General features: G+C 32.6%; 1 protein-coding gene across 1 annotated transcript; it reads right to left on the bottom strand.

Moving 5' to 3' along the window:
- Nucleotides 1-3,313: 3,313 nt before the first annotated feature.
- LOC111910718 (uncharacterized) lies at nucleotides 3,314-20,377 on the bottom strand. Its single transcript, XM_052770606.1, has 44 exons — nucleotides 20,034-20,377; nucleotides 19,285-19,470; nucleotides 19,051-19,140; nucleotides 18,810-18,883; nucleotides 18,251-18,406; nucleotides 18,019-18,136; nucleotides 17,850-17,905; nucleotides 17,630-17,684; nucleotides 17,479-17,535; nucleotides 17,288-17,389; nucleotides 17,054-17,134; nucleotides 16,887-16,939; nucleotides 16,292-16,361; nucleotides 15,243-15,306; nucleotides 14,937-15,085; nucleotides 14,731-14,858; nucleotides 14,566-14,623; nucleotides 13,804-13,901; nucleotides 13,523-13,610; nucleotides 13,346-13,411; nucleotides 13,149-13,208; nucleotides 12,589-12,675; nucleotides 12,315-12,501; nucleotides 12,212-12,255; nucleotides 11,990-12,109; nucleotides 11,780-11,902; nucleotides 11,217-11,269; nucleotides 11,091-11,139; nucleotides 10,228-10,286; nucleotides 10,000-10,139; nucleotides 9,760-9,920; nucleotides 8,930-9,058; nucleotides 8,597-8,682; nucleotides 8,377-8,492; nucleotides 8,175-8,287; nucleotides 7,605-7,728; nucleotides 7,097-7,218; nucleotides 6,462-6,639; nucleotides 6,162-6,381; nucleotides 5,757-6,084; nucleotides 4,722-4,861; nucleotides 4,156-4,280; nucleotides 3,788-3,989; nucleotides 3,314-3,649 (listed from the first exon to the last, which is right to left on the bottom strand). The coding sequence occupies exons 1-44, from the start codon at nucleotides 20,136-20,138 to the stop codon at nucleotides 3,562-3,564; spliced, it is 4,908 nt and encodes a 1,635-aa protein (XP_052626566.1). The 5' UTR covers nucleotides 20,139-20,377; the 3' UTR covers nucleotides 3,314-3,561.

Raw genomic sequence — 20,377 nt, 5'->3', positions numbered from 1 at the left:
TGAATTAAGAATGAAAATAAGCGTGAAAAATAAATGTTAGATAAGCCCGATATTGATACATGAAGACGTAGTGGTCGTAACGAGTTCCGAATATATAAAGAATGCCGAAATCCGAGTTATAACGAAGAAGTTATGATCTGTCGAAGTTTCGTGACAGAACCGGCATGACGTTGAATGACGTAAAATACAAAATTAAGATAGAGCGATATTTAGCCCTAGTGATCTAAACAAATTTTGTAGTGTTCGTTAAACCGAGAGCATGCATAAAAAGAATGCCTAAATCTGACTTCGTATGAGGAGGCTATGATTTTTTTAAGTTTCAGCTTAGCAGTATGCAACCCAAAACTCGAATTCGAGATCGAGTGATTGTTGGTCGAAAAAATCTAAACGAGAATCGAAGATCTCGTTGATAGTAGTGCAATGGTGAAAAGACAAACAAAAACGGACGTCAGATGAAGAAGTTATGAATTTATAACGGAGTGTTCCTATCCCGGCCTACTAACCATAAATAATAAAAATAAATCAAAATTAAACGACGGAGTCTAAACGAAAGTTGTAGAGCGTAGTCTCACCTACGCGTAGATATAAAGAAAGTCGAAAACGGAGCTCGTATGCAAAGGTTATGAATTTTTTAAGATCGTGGCACGCATACCAAAGCTTATCCGAAGAGAGCCTGGGGATGCGAGGTACGCCCAGCGTACGAGATGGGTACGCACAGCGTACTGCTGTTTTCCTCGGTCCAGAAGAGGCCACGTTCCCCCACCCGAAGTTCGCCACGTGGAAGCCTTATCTAGAGTACGCCCAGCGTAAGGCCTCGGTACGCCCAACGTAGCTCGAGGTCTCGCTGCTATAAAAGGGCATGCGAGGCTGCCGATTTCTTTTGCCAAAATTCTTTCTTTCTCTCCCCAATTTTCCTCGTTTTGCGTGCAACTTATACCACGAAGCCCTGATATTATTCCCGAGCCCCGAAGAAAGTCCCGAAGCCCCGAAGATACCGAGAAGTGCAATTCCCGAGTCGAAGCTCTACCCACGAGAAGCCCGGTTTTTGTGAAGATCTTCCAGATCTACCGAAGAATATTACTTCTACAAGTTGTAGTTCTGTCCGATCATCTTCTGATCATGTGAGCGTGTAGTTACCTTCTTCTAACGCATAATTATGAAGTATTTTATACGAAATACGTGTTATGTGTATATTTTGTTGTTATATGTGTGAATGTATATTCACTTTCTTCTATCTCATAGATATGATTTATTCTCTATGAAATACGTATTATGTGTATGTGTCTCATCCCTTGAGATAGATGTTGTTTTAGGGACGTAAAGTGAGGATAACGGGAATGGGTAATCGGGTTATTGTTGGTTGGTGAAATTAAATATAATTATTTATTGCGAGTTGAAAACCCTATATGTTCACCAGGCTCCCAAGCCTGACCCACTCAGTTTATTTGTATTACAGGTAGTGGCGCTAGCGCATAAAATGGATGAATCATCAAGTTATTTTGTTTATTAGACCAGTTGTTATATGTAACTGTTGTATGGTCTATCTTTTGTTGTTTATGCTTCTGTTTCTGTATCGTAACATGAAATCCCGAGTTTTGATTATATAATGAAAATACATTTCTTTATGAAATGTTTTGGTAAATATTATTTTATCATACTTTGTTTTTGGAAACAACTTCCGCAACTCTTTTAAATCAAAAGGATTTATTCTGAAATTATTTTAAAAGCATAAATGAAACCGGTCTTTTCTGGCCATGATTTTGGGGATGTCACATTATTGGTTCTTCAAGGAACCAAATCTTTTTTTCAATTTCTAAAGTTTATTCTTTATCGAAAAAAATCAAAAAATATCTAAATTCATATATTAACATTGTGAATGTGAAAAATATTTTTCGGATTCACCGTGTGAATCCGGATTCATGTTGTAAATTTTCAAAAATTCACATTATGAATTTGACGTAAAAAAAATAATCGAATTTGATATCATTGGAAAAAGGATAAAAAGTTATGAATTTCTATATTTTTAGTTTTTTTTTTTTTTTTGATAAAACATAAGCCTAAAAGTTGAAAAAAAATTGGTTCCTTGGTTAATTATTGAACCTCTCTCTCTCTCTCTCTCTCTCTCTCTCTCTCTCTCTCTCTATATATATATATATATATATATATATATATATATATATATATATATATATATGACGTCAAAATATAATGATTTTATTAGAAAATTCTTTTTTTTAAGTTGAACTTTTAATCCTACCCAATTGAGCTATAAACCTTTTATTTTTGGTTTCAATGTTACCACAACCAATTATACCGTCATATATGTATTCATTTTACTTACGTTTTAATGTCAATCATAACCTTTCATTTTAATTTTTATGTCGATTATAGTATTTTACTTTAACTTTAATGTCAATTATAGCATTTTGCATCAGACAAACCTTTTGCGTTGGATCAAACAAATTTTGCACCAGGCCAATTTTTTCTTTCATCAGACCACATTCTACTTACATTCCTCAATTCATTTCTCGATCGACCCCCATCCTCCGTATTTGCCATAAACAGGTTTGGCTGGTAAGGATAATGACAAGCTGGCTCTCGGAAGTAACTACAGCATACATGTATGATGAGAATGACAATAAAAAAAATAAAATAAAGAAAATGGCTAGCTTGGTTAGTGTTTTCCTTCATATTTTTCCTCTTCTTCATCTTGTGTGTGCTTGCTTTACAAAGGGACAAAGCTCAGTCAAGAATGGATTAGTATCATCTAACATACCATCGGTATGAATATTAACCTCAATTATCTCATCTTTTCATTGAGGACATTCTAAAAAACAAAACCCCAGAGAAAAAAAAAAAAGGCACTCAGTATGACATCTGAAAAAAAAAACGAAATCAAAAAGAAATGTTCAATGCGGAATTGAAAATACAAATCAAAAGAAACAAACTTGGAAAAAATAAACCCAACTATGGTTCACATAACAAGTAGTATAATAAAACAAAAAATAGAAGTTCACACGCCCTATTGGATAAGATTAAGCAAATATAATAGTATTATTGGTTTTCATTCTATAACATCATCCTTTAAACTGTTTGGTTTAATACACAAAAAGTAATATAATGGTATTTTCGATAATTGGCATGTAATATGTTGTTCTTTTGTAATGTCTTTTCTTATATGGCAAATGTGGTGAATTTGATTGTAATTTAGTACCCTAAAAAGACTACACATAGCAACAATACAAATGATCCCTACATCCAACTATCATATTTTATCTACCGGGCGTCATTATATTCGTTTACTCCAAACAAATAAAAAAACAATTGAAAACATATATAGATTGTGGGTATGTGAATAATAAGAGAGAAAAAAAAACATTCTAGAGTCGACTACACTCTAATTGTTTAAATCATATCACGAATCACGCCTACATTCTATTATATGAATAAATTACAAATACACAAGGAAAATCAAAAATTAAAATACAATTTTAATAAAATAATTGAGAAAGAAAGCCAAGCCAAGATCAAAACTACCACGTGTACAAATTAAATCCTCTCTCAGTTTGTCAAGCAAATTTTATCTAGTCCGAGTTCTGTACTCACGAGTCTAAGTAAAGCTTGAACCAGATCTCTAACTCGAGAATTCCTGAACAATAAATTAATTCCAATATCAAGAAACAAACTTATATTTCTAACTTTAGTATTTTTGTCCATGTAAGGAAATGCAAAGTTGGACTAAAGTTGTAACTTCCACTATACCACAGGGATCGTTTCTGTAATTTACCTGGACTTAACGAGCTCACATAAGGGGGAAAATAAGACTAATAAATGTGCACGTTGACCGGGATTCTCCTCCGAGAGACCGCCTTTCAAAAGTGGATGCAATGGAAGAACTGAAGCTGTTTTTGGATGCAAGACAACACGCGCCATCTCTTGGAGTACAAAAGCAATCTCACTGATTCTTGCTGCTGGAAACGCCTTTTCACCTTTTCATAATATAATAATAATCCAAACAAAAATCTTATCATAACTTATAATACAATTACAAACCTTTCACTTTTGCTTGTGTTTGCTACATGGCTGAGGAGGGCATTTATGTCTTTTTGAGTGGGAGAAAAAGTTGGAATTTTTATAGAGATTTTGATTACGCACCTAATTCCTTTTCGTTAGTCAAAAACTTCTTGAGTATGTATTCACATCTTGTCACAAGTATCATGACAGAAATTTTGCTTATTTCACTTCGAGTTGGGTTCCAGTTGTTAGCTTCATTGTTGTAACTGAGAAACACAAAACATAAGCATCCAGTAAAACAATAAGATACTTAAACAATCCCCCATTATGGGGATTGGGTGCAAAACATGGAGGGACCTAATTGTAATATTTCTTATTTTTTTGTTTTGCACCTCATTCCAGAATCATGCTTAGCTAAAGCATTAATAGCAATAATCATAGGATTAGTGTTTTCATCATTGACTATGTTTTAGAAATTATTTATCCAGAACCAGAACCAATGTAGGTAAAAGTGTTATTTGGAAAGAAAGAGCAAGACTGATGTTATTAGGCATTTAATAAAAATATATATATATATATATATATATATATATATATATATATATATATATATATATATATATATATATATTCCAATAACTCAAAATCAATAAAAAAAAAACTATTTGAGAAGAGATGAAAGGTTGGAAGTCATAAATATTAAATACCTGCTCAAGGAAAACAACTTATGTAAGCAAGTGAGAGAGAATCTGCTACAGTGAGGAGGCACAAGTTCAACTGTCTCAACAGGCAAAGAACATGTGCGAGAAGCACATCGGTCAAGGGTAATTATCAACCGTTCCAAGATCTGTCAATAAAGGAATTCGAATGTAATTTTATGTCAAATCACCAAAATACCCTTTATAGCATTTAACCCTGAAAACAACTTTATTATATGAATACAAACCAATTTTCACTGCTGGTATATTTTTCAAAGGATAATGTCTAACAAAGAATTTGAAGTACAATGCTGCAACTAGGTAGATTTTGCAGAGTACAATGCCTTAATAAGAAAAAAAAAATTGAAAATCAAATGATCTAGTAGAAGAAAGTGATAGCAGAATGCTATAATATACCCAAAAAAAAGTATTTTTACTGCTAAATGCAAGAAATAGCAACATATTTTTTTTTGTTTATAATAATATCTTTAGTTTAGTTTCTTTCTATTAGAACATTGTACTTTAAAGAATCTACCAAATTATAGCGATGTCACCCACATATAAAGCAATTTTCAAAGTATAGGGACGATTTCTGTAATTTTGTGAAACAGAGGAACCATTACTGTATTTTTCTATTAGGCAGGGACCATTTCTGTAGTTTTGTGAAACACAGGGTCTATTCCTGTAACTTTGTGAATTGCATGGGATATTTTCGGCAATTTTGTGAAACACAGGGACCATTTTATGAAATATTCTAGCATTTCTATAATTTTGTGAAACACAGGGTCCATTTCTGTAACTTTGTGAGCTGCAGGGGCTATTTTCGGCAACTTTGTGAAATACAGGGACCATTTAATAAAATATTCTAGCATTTCTATAATTTTGTGAAACGCAGGGTCCATTTCTGTAACTTTGTGAACTGCAGGGGCTATTTTCTGAGGCTTTATGAAACGCATGGACCATGATATGAAATATTTCTGTAATTTTGTGAAAGATAGGGGCCATTTTGTTAAATATATAAGTAGAATGGTGAAAGGAAGTTACATCAGGAGAAGCATCAATGTCTGACATGAGAACTTTGTCTCCCAAAACATCTAAAAGTTCCATTTCAAGGGATTCATCATCCTCCTTTGATATTGCAGCAAGTGAGCTGGAAGGAAGAGCACGTCCACAATAGCCTACAAGGAATATCTCATACACATCAGCAACTTCTTTCCAAAGCCGAATTCTTGCAGGCTTGTTATTGTTACTGTTGATGCTGCTTATGTCTTGTGATAATTTGCTGATGTCATCAACAAGTAACTGGTTGAAGCTTTTGACAGCTAGTCCCCAAAGTCCACCATCAGGGTTTTCTCTTCTTGTTATCATGCACCTGTATTGATGTAATAATAATTAATAAATAGGATTAAATGTAACCAAGAGATAGCAATAGATATGTTTTTACTTTACCTTCCAAGGGCTTGAATAATGTAAGGAAAAGTAACAGCCTTTTCAGCTACTGGAGCCTGTAAGAACAAATCTACCAACACAGGAACAAGCTTTTCAGCAAATAAATCACTTGAGATGGTGATTGCAGGGGCTTTTTTTGAATCAAAGCTTGAAGATGAAGATACTTGAATTTTTTCGCTAAAAGTGGTTCCATTAGTCACATCACTCATCTTCCTACCATCTGTGGGAGATAATACTTGAAACTTTTAGCTTCAAACAAACAAAAACAAAAGCAAAAAATAAAAGCATCTTAGTGAATACCAAAAATGGAGCCCCTTGATTCAACACGATTTGCAGCATCTCCTTCTGAAGAATCAGAATTTGGAAGATATTGCAAGAGCTTTTGGAAGAAGACTGCCCATAATGATGGAAGGTGTTCAGGTGGACTTAATTGCGGGATGATGTCCAATACTACACGTTGTACAGGTGGTATGTGTCCCTGTAAAATATATGTTTTTAATAATAAGCAAAATATATGTTTTTTATCGTCATTATTTTGTAGATATTTCTATAGATTAAGAATCTCCTATAATATCACAGTAATGGCTTCCACATGTATGATAATATTCTTCTAATAGTGTATTGTATGTTCTTTTTACCTTACTCATGAAGGATTCTAGAAAAATGACAGTGCAAAAATGCTTTGTTATTTCTTCCATTTAACCCAAGTAATTATAAGTATTGAGCCTTTAGCCTTAATTGAGTATTTTTTGTTCATTATTTTCATTGCTTCCTATTACAACATTTCACATTTAATAATATACCAATTATAGCAATGTCATCTAAATACAAAGCAATTTTCAGTAGAGAGAAATGAAAGTAGGATATGCTGTAAGAGACGAATATATGATAGTAAATTGCTAGCATCCAACTTATGCAAAGATTAGCACACTCACAAATTCAGCTTCAAAGTTGTTTTGAGTGATCTTTGCTTCTTTGATAGCAGAATTGATGATGGAAAGCAACTGCCCATACATGCTGCTGTCAAACATCCCTTGTGCATGCGCATACACTTCTCCTGTTAAAAAGAGAAGAAATTCAGAATTTTTTTGGTGAATGTGATGGTTTATTGAAAACTGTTATATGAGCAGCAGGGGGTTGATAAAACATGAAGCACATGTTTATGGTCAAAATGCAAGAAATAGCATCGTATTTTTATTGATTTGTTTATTATATCATCATACTTTCATTTCTTCCTATTACAATATTCTACTTTGAAAAAAACGAAAGGAACAAGGCTATATTTTGGGCAGATTTTTCGAAATAACAAAAGATAATTTAAGTAGAATGTTGTAATAGAAAGAAATGGAAGTGGGATGCTATAAATATAATACACAAACAAATGAAAGAATGTTGCTATTTCTTCCAATTAAATTAGCTGTCAAAGGTCATGGAAACTATTACCTAGCCCGTGTATTATCTCCTGCTTCACCTTGTTTGCTGCCATGTCACCACATGCAGTTGGATTGCGGAGAACAATATCATAAACATCAAGAACAGATTTCAGATATTGCATTGGCAGATTTCCCTGGACCAAAGGATTACAATATAAGTAGGTGGATGAATGTTTAACTAAATTAATTTTGAATTATTATAACAATAAAGTTTCCAATACTAAAAACGAGATTACAAAATAAAAAAAAGGAATCACATAACAATATCAAGAAGGCTATATGCATGTTTAGTCCATGGATTCCAACGGAATTGGAATACGAGATTCCATTCCATGGCCTCTTTGCCAAATGGATGGAATTCAATTCCACCGGAATCCTTCAAATTCCATGTTTGATGGATTTCACCGGGGGGGATGGAAGGAATTCAATTTCATTCATCTTTTTTATCATATGACCAAATTTATATATATTAAAACATATAAAAATAGAAACTTCAATCATCTATATTTACAATAAAGAAAAAAAATACTTAAATATAAATCAAACGTTGAAAGTTAATTAAAGAAAATAGCATGCATACCTTGGGGGAATGAGAGAGGACTGTTGACTGCAAGCACCCAACTGCAGCAAGGGCAACCTCTTTACTGCCATTTGCAATGCTGTTCTTCACAGAACAGAGCAAAGACTCCCATCCTACACAACAAATATTCAACTTCACCATTGTTCCTTTTTAAAGCACACATGATTTTGATGAAATTATAATCTTTTAAATGAAGACATACCTGACCAAAAATTGGTTAAACTTATTAATAGTGGAAAGAAAGTACGCAGGATACGAGCAATTCCACCAAATACAAGCACAAGCGTCTCATCCCATTGTTTTTGAGCAGTGTTGCGACTGGATGTTTATTAAAAAAAAAGCATTTAAATTTATTGTAAAACTGAAAAGAAGAGTGAAATAAGTGTAGAAATATAAATGAAACAAAGTCTATGTTGACATGCCTATGATGTATGAGCATGTGAACTGCTTTTCCACCACGGACACCGAGTTCTTTCCCCTGCCATTCGTCTTTGGAAGATGTTGCAGCCTGTAAATATAAATTTGTGTTTTTTCTTATTAGGGCATTATACTTTGTAAAATCTATTAAATGATAGAAGTAAAGATTGTTTCATATTTGGATGACATTGCTATAAGTAGGTTGATTTTTCAAAGTATGATAATGTAATAGGAAGGAATGTAAGTATGATGATATAATAAACAAAAAAAACGGAAGTGCATTGTTGTTTCTTGCATGTAACTACTATGATGTATATCTTGCATACACTAAATCTTACCATGTGAGAAGCACGATCCAAAGTGGTGAAAACATAATTCCATAAACAATCTTCCCACATGCTTTTTGAAAGCTTTTGCCCATGGCTCCCAAGGGTTTGGAAAAGTGTTCTCACAGCTGAGTTCCTAACCTAAACATGAATAACAAAAGTAATAGCCAAAGTTACATGTAAGTAATAGCTTCCATATGTAGACATAGACATATAGTATATATATATATATATATATATATATATATATATGAATCATAAAGCATTATATATATATATATATATATACATATATGAATCATAAAGCATTTTATATACAAATGTACAAATGAGAAAAGGTATTGCTTACTTTAATATTCTACACCTACAAAGAAAATATTTTATCATATATGAAGGATATCACAGATAACAAAGCAATAACCCAAAAGCCGTAACATATCTCCACCATAACAATAACCTGTCCTCAACTTATTTATGGGCCCCAGCAATTTTAAATTATATCACTTTTATTCTTTTTTATATAAATCAATCTATTTGAAATTAAAAACTGCATATAATTTTCTTATTACATTAAATAAATTTAATGTAATAAAGTATTTATATTTCAAAATGATATTAAAACTTATACGGTAATTAACAAATTGAAAAAAAATGAAAAGGGTTTGAAAAAACTCATTGGCAACAAGTTGCAGAGAGATAAGTGAGCCAAAAAAGCTCTGCACAAAAGCAAAGTAATAAACTCCAATTTCTATTCAATGATATCATTTAATTAATTTCAGGCTGGAGTATATTCTATAAGTTTCAAGAAGACAAATATGGCTGTCTAAATAAATAGATATTACCTCTGGCCTGTCATCAGCTCCCAGTTTTTGGAGTATCGAAAAAACAGAAAACAGCAGTTTTTCATGTTCAGCTACAGTTACTGAAGGATCATGTTGGTTAGCTTTTTTAACAATATTCAGACCCTGTTCTATCTTTTCACCATTCTTGTTCTCTAACATTTCTGCAAAATAAACAATCTAAAGATATAACTTATTTGTAAACTGAAGATAACCAAATGATATACCAAATCAGAGCCAAACCTCTTTCCCTATCTTCTGTAGGAACCTCTAAAAGACCTTTTGCTATAAAATCAGTTGAAGTCCACAGCAGTCCAATTGCTGTTAAACTGATGTTCAATTCAGTCTTCTGAGCACTATATGCACCAGTAACATCTAAGCATCTGCATAACTCCAAAAACAAGCTCAATAAGTAACCAAAATAATTATTTATTAAAACTCATAAATATTTTGTTGAAAAAAAAAACTCACGTGTGGAGAAATTCTGGAGGTACAGTTGAAAGCCCATCATTCATGATGACTCGTAGGCTCTACAAGAAAAGAGAGCAAGCTGGATAAAGTAATCAATGATAAAACAGTTTTCAAAGCATGGGATAAATGTAAAATTAAACAAATCCATGAATATGCTACAACTGTAGTTTTTTTTACTTTTCACCGGAATTACTACTGCTTTCAGTCATTTTGATTGGATAACGTTTACAGTTTATGCAATGGTTTAACTAGGTATGTAGCCCCCAAACTAATAACATGAATTTAAGAAAAAAAATATGAAAATAGTCTGCATACAATATGGTATCTTATCTTTTTTCTACTTCTAGCAACATTTTGGTGATTTGTTATAATATGAATCTACAAGAGTTATGCTCGGTTCTGGTGATTAACTAATCAATTGGTCTATCTGGTTGGATGGAATGGAATAAAAATGTAATACAGTGGACAAGCCAATGGAATGAGTGATTACATTCCATTATCTTTTATGGATGACCTATTGGAATGGAATGGCCATTTAACTATATTGTTTGATATGCGTTAATAATTCAATATACACATGAACTTAAATTAAATTGTTAAGCAAAGAATAAGTTGTCTTTTTATGTAAATAAAATCTAATTAAAAAACTGTGAGATACTATCAAGTATTATGGTTTTATTAATTTTCTATACTATATTCAAATGTGTGTATAATATAACATGGGTTCTAGCCAGTGCATAATTTAATAAGAAAACAATCAAAAAATAAACTATATTTGGCCAATATATCACTAGGTCACTAAGTATTGAATAAAAAAAATACAATTTTTACGAATGTAACAGTAATAAGAACTTTTTACTAACCTGGAATCCGAGTGTGACAAGATCCTTTTCAGATGATCCAGCAACTGATCTAAAGAAGAAAGGAATGAGAGGTTTAACCAACATCACAGCATACAAACACCAAACAAAGATATGACCAATTGTTACCTTAGCATTTCAAGAATATTTGGCCAGCTATAACACAGCTTATCACCATGCCTCTGCAAAAAAAAAAAAAAAAAGTTTCCACCAAAAGAAAGAACATGAACTACGAAACAAAGTAAAGCACATACTCCATTCATCCCACAAAATTGGAGGACTATAAAATCTCGAGTAAATTACAGAAAGTCAAAAATGGTACATGTGGGATAGTAAAATGACAGATTTACCCTCATTCCGTCCCTTTGTTTTTTGTCTTTTATACACACCATTTTAACGATTCCAATGGAGTTATATTTTATGATTATGATAATAATAATATTACAAATAAAAAAGAGGGTAAATAGGTTATTTTATGATGTTAACACATGAACAGTTAGAATAAACTACCCATGGACCAAAACCGCAACAAATTGAAACCATGTAACAAAATCTGTAATTAGGCTACGTGAAAAAAGTCAACTGATATCGGGCATCTTTAAATTGGAACCAAAAGAATTTATATGGAAAAGAGGATATACCAAATACACACACACACACTTGAACATTTTTAAAAAAATGAAACACATTACCTCTAAAACATGCAGAAGGATTTTTAAGGATCCAGCCTGAACATCACTGCTCTGACACGAACCATAGAGGACATGAAGTGGAGATATCACAGAGATTTCAAGTGCCTTCATTTCTGTTTTGCTCTAGTAACAAAAAAAAAATGTTTTTTTTTATAAACTGAAGTGTAATTCTTGTATAGAAAGACATAAAAATGGAACATTTTCACATACACCAAGGTGTCTTGACAATGCATGCTCCTCAAACTGATCTGAACCTAAAACTGCAGAAATTGATTGGTCCAAAGCATTAAGCGCCATAGCTCGCAAGTGGTGATTAGGGCTATTAGCAAGCTGCAAAAAATACCTTATCATGTTAATAACAGGTTTGTAATGATGATGTCAGCATGTTTCAGAATGTGTAAAATGTGATGTAATGATGTAAAATGTAATAACCTCAACAAAATGCCCAACAACTTCTTCCCACAGTGGCTGAATCCCTGCATGAAAATAGGTAAGCCACAAACTAAAGCAAATAACAAGCATTAAAATAACTTACTGTGAATATTATTGACTAGAATGGATATCATTCTCTCAACTGCAAAACTAATGCTTCCTGTTTTCTGACTTGATGTTTGTGAAATACCACTTAATGTTCCAGCCATTGATTGATGTGACAGCTGGCGGAGTGCAGAAAGAAGTGATTTAACTGCAGATATATGCATCAATCCAGAGCTCTCAAACAACTTCACACAAGAAAAAGAAAAACAAGAGGTTAGTAATTTAATAAAATATTTGGTTATATTTATTGTTCAGGGAAATATAAGGATCACCTGAGAATTTAAAGATGAGAGAATACTGAATTCACTATACTGGCCAGATGTTTCTCTAGGAAGCTTTGAGACAGCTGCAGATGCATCCTGAATAAAGAACCAATATTTTTAAAAATTCAGGTTGTAGTTTATTGATAATGGGTCAAACAGTTGATTTAGAAAGAAAAAAATAATTAAAAATTACTCATTTTGAGCTGTAACCCAAACCCGCCCGTTTTACACCTCTGAAAGATTTATTATTTTTGCCACATCATCTTTCCAGTAATATTTATTTAACAAAAACCAATTTAACACAAACCTTCTCTAGTAGATTAACCTTTTTCAATATCGTTTTTTAAAAGTTAACTAATTTATCCTCCTCTTGTCTTATATATTTTATAAAGCCCACTCATCTAAGTAACTTCTCGTTTTTTAAGCACATGTCACTTAAATTTAACTAACTTATCATAATCTACTATCACCAACCTTCTCCGATATCTTAATTTTTATTTTGTATATTTAATATATAGATAGATTAACTAGTCAAAAAATAATAAAGAAAAAAATGACCATTGTATTACCTGGGTTGTTGCATGTGGAGAATGAATTACTCGATCAAGTGCTGCTAGAGTCTCCAAAACCTACATTGTAGAAGATAAACTGCTGTTATATTTATATTTATATTATTTTAATTTAAATTATTATTATTATTATTATTATTATTATTATTATTATTATTATTATTATTATATATACACAAAAGTAAATGGTCATATACCAACACCCACGAAGGTCCTAGAACATTGTATAACCGATGAGTTATGTTGAAGAGAGTCCTGAGGGCCTAACTTACATGAAACACAAAAGAAAACAAGTTACTGATTGGATGATCAAAATAGGCAAAAATAAAAAAAGGGAATTTAACAACAATGGCATTCACATAAACCATATATACCTGAACATTCTTAAGTGTAAGAATAACAACATCCCTTTGATCTACCACTATTTCTATCCGCTTTGACCCCACAGATTGTAAACTTCGGCTAAAAATAAACAAACACAAAAACAATATAATTAATGTAGATTTTACAAATGAACACATGGTAATCTTTGAGCTTTTTCCTTTATAGATAAGAAAGCATAAGAATTGGAATGCAAAATGAATAATGCATCAAGAAAAAGGGATGGAAGAATAAAGCTCATATAAAAAACCATAGAGAGAGGTGTAGTGAGTACCTTCTCCTTTCAGATTCATTTGATGAACTTATGGTGAATTTGCAAAGTGATGCAAGAAATGAATTTAAAGGTTCCACAGCTCGAAGAACACCACATGCCTGCACAAAAGCGGAAATACCCAATGTACCCTTTAAAAAGATAGTGATTAATAATGCAGAGTAAAGAGCAGATATCTTAAGGCTGACTCAGAAGCAAGAAAAAGCAGGACCAGAAGTGGAATTACATGTGAAAAATCAACCACACTGGATTCAGTACTAACTAAGAATAAAGATACAGATTTATTCATCTATGTATATATACATGTAAAAGGTCACATGGCACAGTTCAAAACAATTGTTTGACTATTGGTTAAATATCTAAAATACCCTTTAACATGGACAAAATAGAGAAAAAATCGTAGAGCAAAGTCAACTCATCGACATCAAGTAATAAATAATAATGGGCATGATCCTAAATTTGAATTTAAAACTTAACAAAAAAGAAAATAGACACAGTTTTTAGGGCAACCCAAAATAAACAAGTATTTCATTTTTGGTAACGGGTATTTGTACCTTATCCAGACTATAGTGAACTGGTCAGAGTTCTCTTTTTCTTTTACATTTGCTATTTTTGTCTTCATCTAAGGGTATTTTAGTCACATTACAAAGTTCCAAAAAGAACACAGTGTGTACTATAAATAGATGGACAAATATATGTGTCCCTATATATCATTGACTTTTTATACAGCATATTGTTCTTTAAGAATTAGAATTTAGCAGCTACCTGTGTGAACGCTTGATAACCCTTCAATATCTCTAACACTATAGCCTCACCCTGTGTTCTGTTTATTGAAAAAAACTTCAGTGAGAAACAATAATTTGTTTTTGCAATAAAAAAAGAGAAACGATAATTTGTTTTTACAATAATTTTTTTAAAAAAACACAGTACTTGGATAAAATCAAGGATAGTGCATCAAGGACAGTCAACCACACTGAATCAACCATGGTTGTACATAGAACTGCAGTTTTTCCAATAAGCTTTGCAGGTGGATCTGACTCACATCTTGGGGATTCAAGCTGAGTAAAAAAAAAAGCATGTCATGTTACATAAGAATTGAGTACTGAAATAAATAAAATAAGAAAATGCAAAGTTACCTCACCAACATCCACTGCCTCATCTGTCAAGGTAGCCACTGTGAAAACAACTCCAAGTAGGCCCTCGATGGCTAAAGTTACTGCATGGGCTTCACTTGCAACCAAAACAGCAGCATTGGATGCATCATTATCTAAACTCCATTCAACTCCTGAAAGAGAGGAAGAAAGGAATTGAATTCCATTTTGGAAGGAATGAAATCTGTCATCGGAATTGGAATTTGAAGGAATTCTAATATGAAGGAAACATAAATGCATAGCAGTTGAAAATAAGCATAAAGATATTTCCTGTGTATTGATCATCATTACCTTTAGCTTTACTAGTAAACATTCCAGCAACAGCTGCCAAGCTCTCTTCACTTGTCTCCTGAAACTGGGAAATGGAATTGGAGTGATATTATATTTAGAGCAAATTAAATTATTGGTCCCTGGAGATGGAATATTTTTGTAAATTTGGTCCCAAAATGTTTTTCTTGCAATTGTTCCTTAGTATGGCTAATATTTGTAACTTTGCTCCCCAAAATATAGTCATTTTATTTGGAAAAGAAACCAAAAACGTTAAATAAGAACAAAATTTGCAAGAGAAAACTTTTTGGGACCAAAACTGAAAAAATAAACTATACTCGGCGACCAAAAATGTAATTTTAACCAAGAAGACTTGGAGAGAAAAGTATGAAATATTCTATGATTGAATGACCAAACCACCCTCCCTGACCTAAACCAACTCATTTTATATGATAAGGGTACCATTGTAAAATTGACAAGTTTCTTTCCTTTTCCTTCCAACACGAGAACACGAGGAAAAAAAAACATTGTCAACAAAATAATAATTTTAGAACTCACAAATCTATTCTGTAAAGGAAGAAGAATCCACTAAGTGATTAAGAAGAAAGGGAACACTCCATTAACACCAAGATCAAAGATTTCAAAAAGAAGATAAAAATTTCTGGAAAATAAAGGGTATTCTATATAACTTCATATATCTTTCGAAAACTGACTATTACAAAGGTACAAAACCCCTAGGGCCTAGACTCTACAGGTTAAGTGGACAACCTGTCAACCTCTAGACTTATATACCTTTTATGTATGCAAAATTACCTTTTACTCAAGCAAAGTATTTAATAACCTAACTAAACAAGTCAAAAAAGCACAAGCAATAGAGAATTTGCATTGAAAGAGTAGTGTTCGAAGAAAAGAGGATATCATCACAACTTGAATTACTATCAACTAGATGAAATATTTAGACAAACTATAAGTTATTGGAAAGAAAAAACGAAAGCTCAAAAGAATATATATATATATATATATATATATATATATATATATATTAAAAAAAAAAAAAAAAAAACATGTAGTACCTGCACACTTGAAACCACTCGAGCAAGAGCTTTTATCATACCCTCAACTACATTTGTGTTCTTTGGGTTCCTGCAAAAAAATGGCACTTTGTTATCTACTTTATCAGTTAACTATGTGGAAGTATTTTGTAGACTACTTGATAAAGCATGTAGACGAACAAAAGAAGATCAAATTTTTTGTGTGAATTAATCTAAATAAGCAGAAAACATATGAAATAAAGATTCATTAATATGTATTGTTACAATATGTAGTCAGGATTCTTGAACACTTTTAGGACAGATATTGTAGTACATGACTATTACCAAGTTCAAGATCATGTAACAACTAAACATCATTTATTTCTTATATGTTTTATATAAGGAAACATGATAATGCTAGAAGAGGTCAGATTTAATGTCTAGTGTCCACTTAGTCATCACATTATTCAAAAGACATTAATCAATTGCCCACCCTGTAAAATAGAAATTCATTATGAACAAATACATGATTGCCACAGCTTGAAAAACTATCTGTTTGTGTGTGAAAAGGGATGCATAATGAACAAGTTGTGTTAATTAACTTCAACTAGCAACATAAGTATGTTAACTAGCTTACATGTCAAAATTCTGAAATAGAATTCTCAGAGTATGTGCTTCTACACAGAAACCCTGCAAAATGTACAGCAACTGATAGTTAGATGAAAGGTTTTGGGAGGTAATATTAGTATATAAAGAAGACTAAAAACTGCAATAGTTAGCTGTATTCAACCCTTCCAGATTTACCCTCAAGATTTCAAGTACAAGAATACGATGCCACAATGGCAAATCAAGTGATGTAGCCCTCACTAACATGCTGAGAAACACCTGTACATTCAAAATTAAAACTGCCAAATCAAAATTAAAAAGAAAACACAAGTGTCATTGCAAAATGCTAGTTCGTCCGTAAAGATTGTACAGAATTAGTGGTTAGCTTTTCATTTGTTAAACATTCACAATTGCTAAATTAAAAAAACATACCTCAGATTCAGTGATGAGGGATGAACTATAATGCCTAATTATATGAGCTACAGATCGCAAGACAAGGCGACGAAAATAAGGCTCTCCAGTTTCTCCTTCAATCTATTATGAAATACTAAGTTAAGTAAAGTAAGCAATATGATTTAAATTAGAGCATGTTGACTTGTTGACTAGTTGACTAGACCATTTACCTCAGAATTAGTACGAAGTGATGTCATTAGAAGTGAGCATATTTGGTGACGTAAGACCTGTACATTTTTAAGGCGTGTAGCAATTTAGAACTCTTTTTGCTACATGATAGAGAAACTCTATAAAGAAAGTGGATTACTAAATATTAATCACCTGCTCATAAGGAAGCAGAGCTCTAAACACAGCCACATAATTAGATAAAATAAACCTGAAGATTAAAAGAGAAAAACACAAATATATTAGGTCAGTTGGAATGTTGGATCTTCAATAAAGATGAATAATAGAACAGTGTAATAGTTAAAAGAACCTTATTTTGCATGTCTAATATAACACATTATATTTTGATACCAAATATTGAAAGAAGAATCCTTACTCAAGTATATCAAGTGCAAAAGTCCGCTGAATGGAACCAACATGTAACCAAATGGCCTGAAACAAGGAGACACACACCATTTATCTTACACATCTTCAATAAAATAAACTAAAAATTTAGAAATTTTTACAACTTTTGGAAAATAATAGAAACAGAAATTATCACATACAGATCCACCTGCAGCAAGAGCTGTCAGGTCCTCGAGCAATCGTAGCCCAAGTTTTCCAGCTTTGGTTGATGTGTCTCTCATCTTTGCCTTTTCTAAATACATCAAGCCTTCCATTGACCTGGTCAACGGAATTTAGACATGTGTGAAATACAGATGAGTTATTACTTATTAGTATTACACAAATAAAAAAGAAAAGAAAATCATTATGTTGAAAACATGGTGTACATAATACCTTGAGTTGTTTATACTATGATTAATGTCAGAAGAAACTGAAGAACTTCGTGACATGTATCCTCCATGAACAAACTTGCTAGCTGGAAGTGACTCAGTAGACACAACATGATCAAAAATTAATGCCACTGCTTGTCTGAAAGTAGCTGCTGCAGTACTGGGAATGATTTGTGTCGAACAAATAAAAAAGTGAAACATAAATTAGTTAACACAGAACTGAATATAGCTCAAACAAAACATAAATTAGTTAACACAGAATGACACCTTGCATTTCACAAAAAATGATGTCATTTGGGAAAAAACCAATAAGGTATTTGTGGAATATTTGGAATTTCCAAAGTAAATTAAATTTTACTCCTTTTATTTTGTGTGATATTGGCATCTCAAAAATCAATAACAAACAAATATTATGGAATTACTTGATAAAAAAAGGAGCAACAAAGAGGGGTAAGTTAATGTGTATTGATGATGAAAGACAGTAGAGTATGTTACTGACATTTTCCATAAAAAGATTGGGCTCAACCCAGGTAAATATGTAGTATAATTCGGTTGCATCTTACTTTCGTACACTATCAGAAGATTTGTTGTTCTCAAGAAGATGGAGACAAATACCAAGAGCTTGGGCAGTATGCTCCTGCAATCCACAAAACAATCAACTCAAAAAGGATATGTAGAGACATTGAAAGAAAAAGAGGAAAACTAATACACAAATACAGATAGTTTGAAAAGAAAAAAAAGCAAGAGAAAGAAAGAAAAACAATCAGTAAAGAAAGAGTTTAAAAGCATCTTTGCAATTCTCACCTCACTATCAGGTTGTAAACGGGATTGAAAAATTATGAGTACTGTTTGAAGGGTCTTCAGTTGAACACCTTCATCTGCCATCTCACCATGCTGGAAAACAGCAAAAATTATGTATGTATGTATGCATACACAAACCAAACCATTTTGCTTATTATAGAACACTGGTGCATGGATAAATCCATTATGTGGTATGAAACAATTAACAGTAAAGAAGCAAGATACAATGGCACTTACATCTATTAAGGTGGCAAGAATCTCATTCAAAGCTGATGGGGCTACAGCATCATGTGCTATGAGCTTTTGTAAGCAGGATAAACCAATGACACTCAGTTTAACTGTCTTAACTTCACATGCCATCAAAAATATCCTCAAAATATCATCATGCTGTGCAATTTCACTAGAACTTGACAATGAGCGGAGCTGCAAGTTAAGAATAATATACATGAATCTCAAGGTCAATCATCAAATATCCAAACAACATAGCACTAGCTCAAATTGGATCACTCATTCAAGAGAAGTAAATCATCTTATTCAGTTTCTTTTGTATGTCACACGATAAGTAAAGTACTAAAGCGTAGTAAATGTAAAACTGATTGTAAGGCATCGCATCTTGTTTGCACTAACAGCAGGATTTAGGTGGTAGACTTTTTAGCATTGCTCATGTAGTATTGAATTAAACTAGTTTAACTATAGATTATAGTTTAATGTAAAGCTGTAGAACCCTAGGCTGCACAAGAACCTTCAAATTGAGTTTTTACATATCGATCAACATAGACAGAATTATGTACAGCAGCTGCTGCTAAATGTTCAGGTTCATGAAGCAACAATTCCTTTCAATAGCCATATCGAATGAGAATGTACACTAGCTCATAGAAAGATCAAATGTAAGAATGTAAGAATACTAGAAAACAAAAATTAAATCAATCGAACAGAAATGTCACAGCCTAGGGAAAGAGCAGAAGAGGAATTAGAGTAAAATTAACCTTCAAGATTGCGTGCTCTGCTCCGTCTTTGATGGCGGGGTACCTACGGCGTGCTTCGGCGGAGAGGGCCCGTAGATCTGACTCCAAAACCGCCATGAAAGCCATCCCCCTTCCTCTGTTTCTCCCTCCCCCTCTCTTTCTCTATTCGCACATATGTCTGTGTGGCTAATTCGATCGATCGAAATCTTGAGCTCAGATTTTTCGCTTGCAGATCTTCTTCTTAGTATCAGAGTGGCGAAGCAAAAAAAAAAAAAAGATCAGTTTTGTTTACTTGCTTTTCACGTGTGACGTGAAGAAGCGCGCGATCAGCGAGTTGAAGCTTGAAGTTAACCGAGCCAAGTTTG

Source organism: Lactuca sativa, chromosome 4 (genome assembly GCF_002870075.4).
Source record: "Lactuca sativa cultivar Salinas chromosome 4, Lsat_Salinas_v11, whole genome shotgun sequence".
NCBI lineage: Eukaryota > Viridiplantae > Streptophyta > Magnoliopsida > Asterales > Asteraceae > Lactuca > Lactuca sativa.
This window is presented reverse-complemented; position numbering and strand designations above follow the sequence as displayed.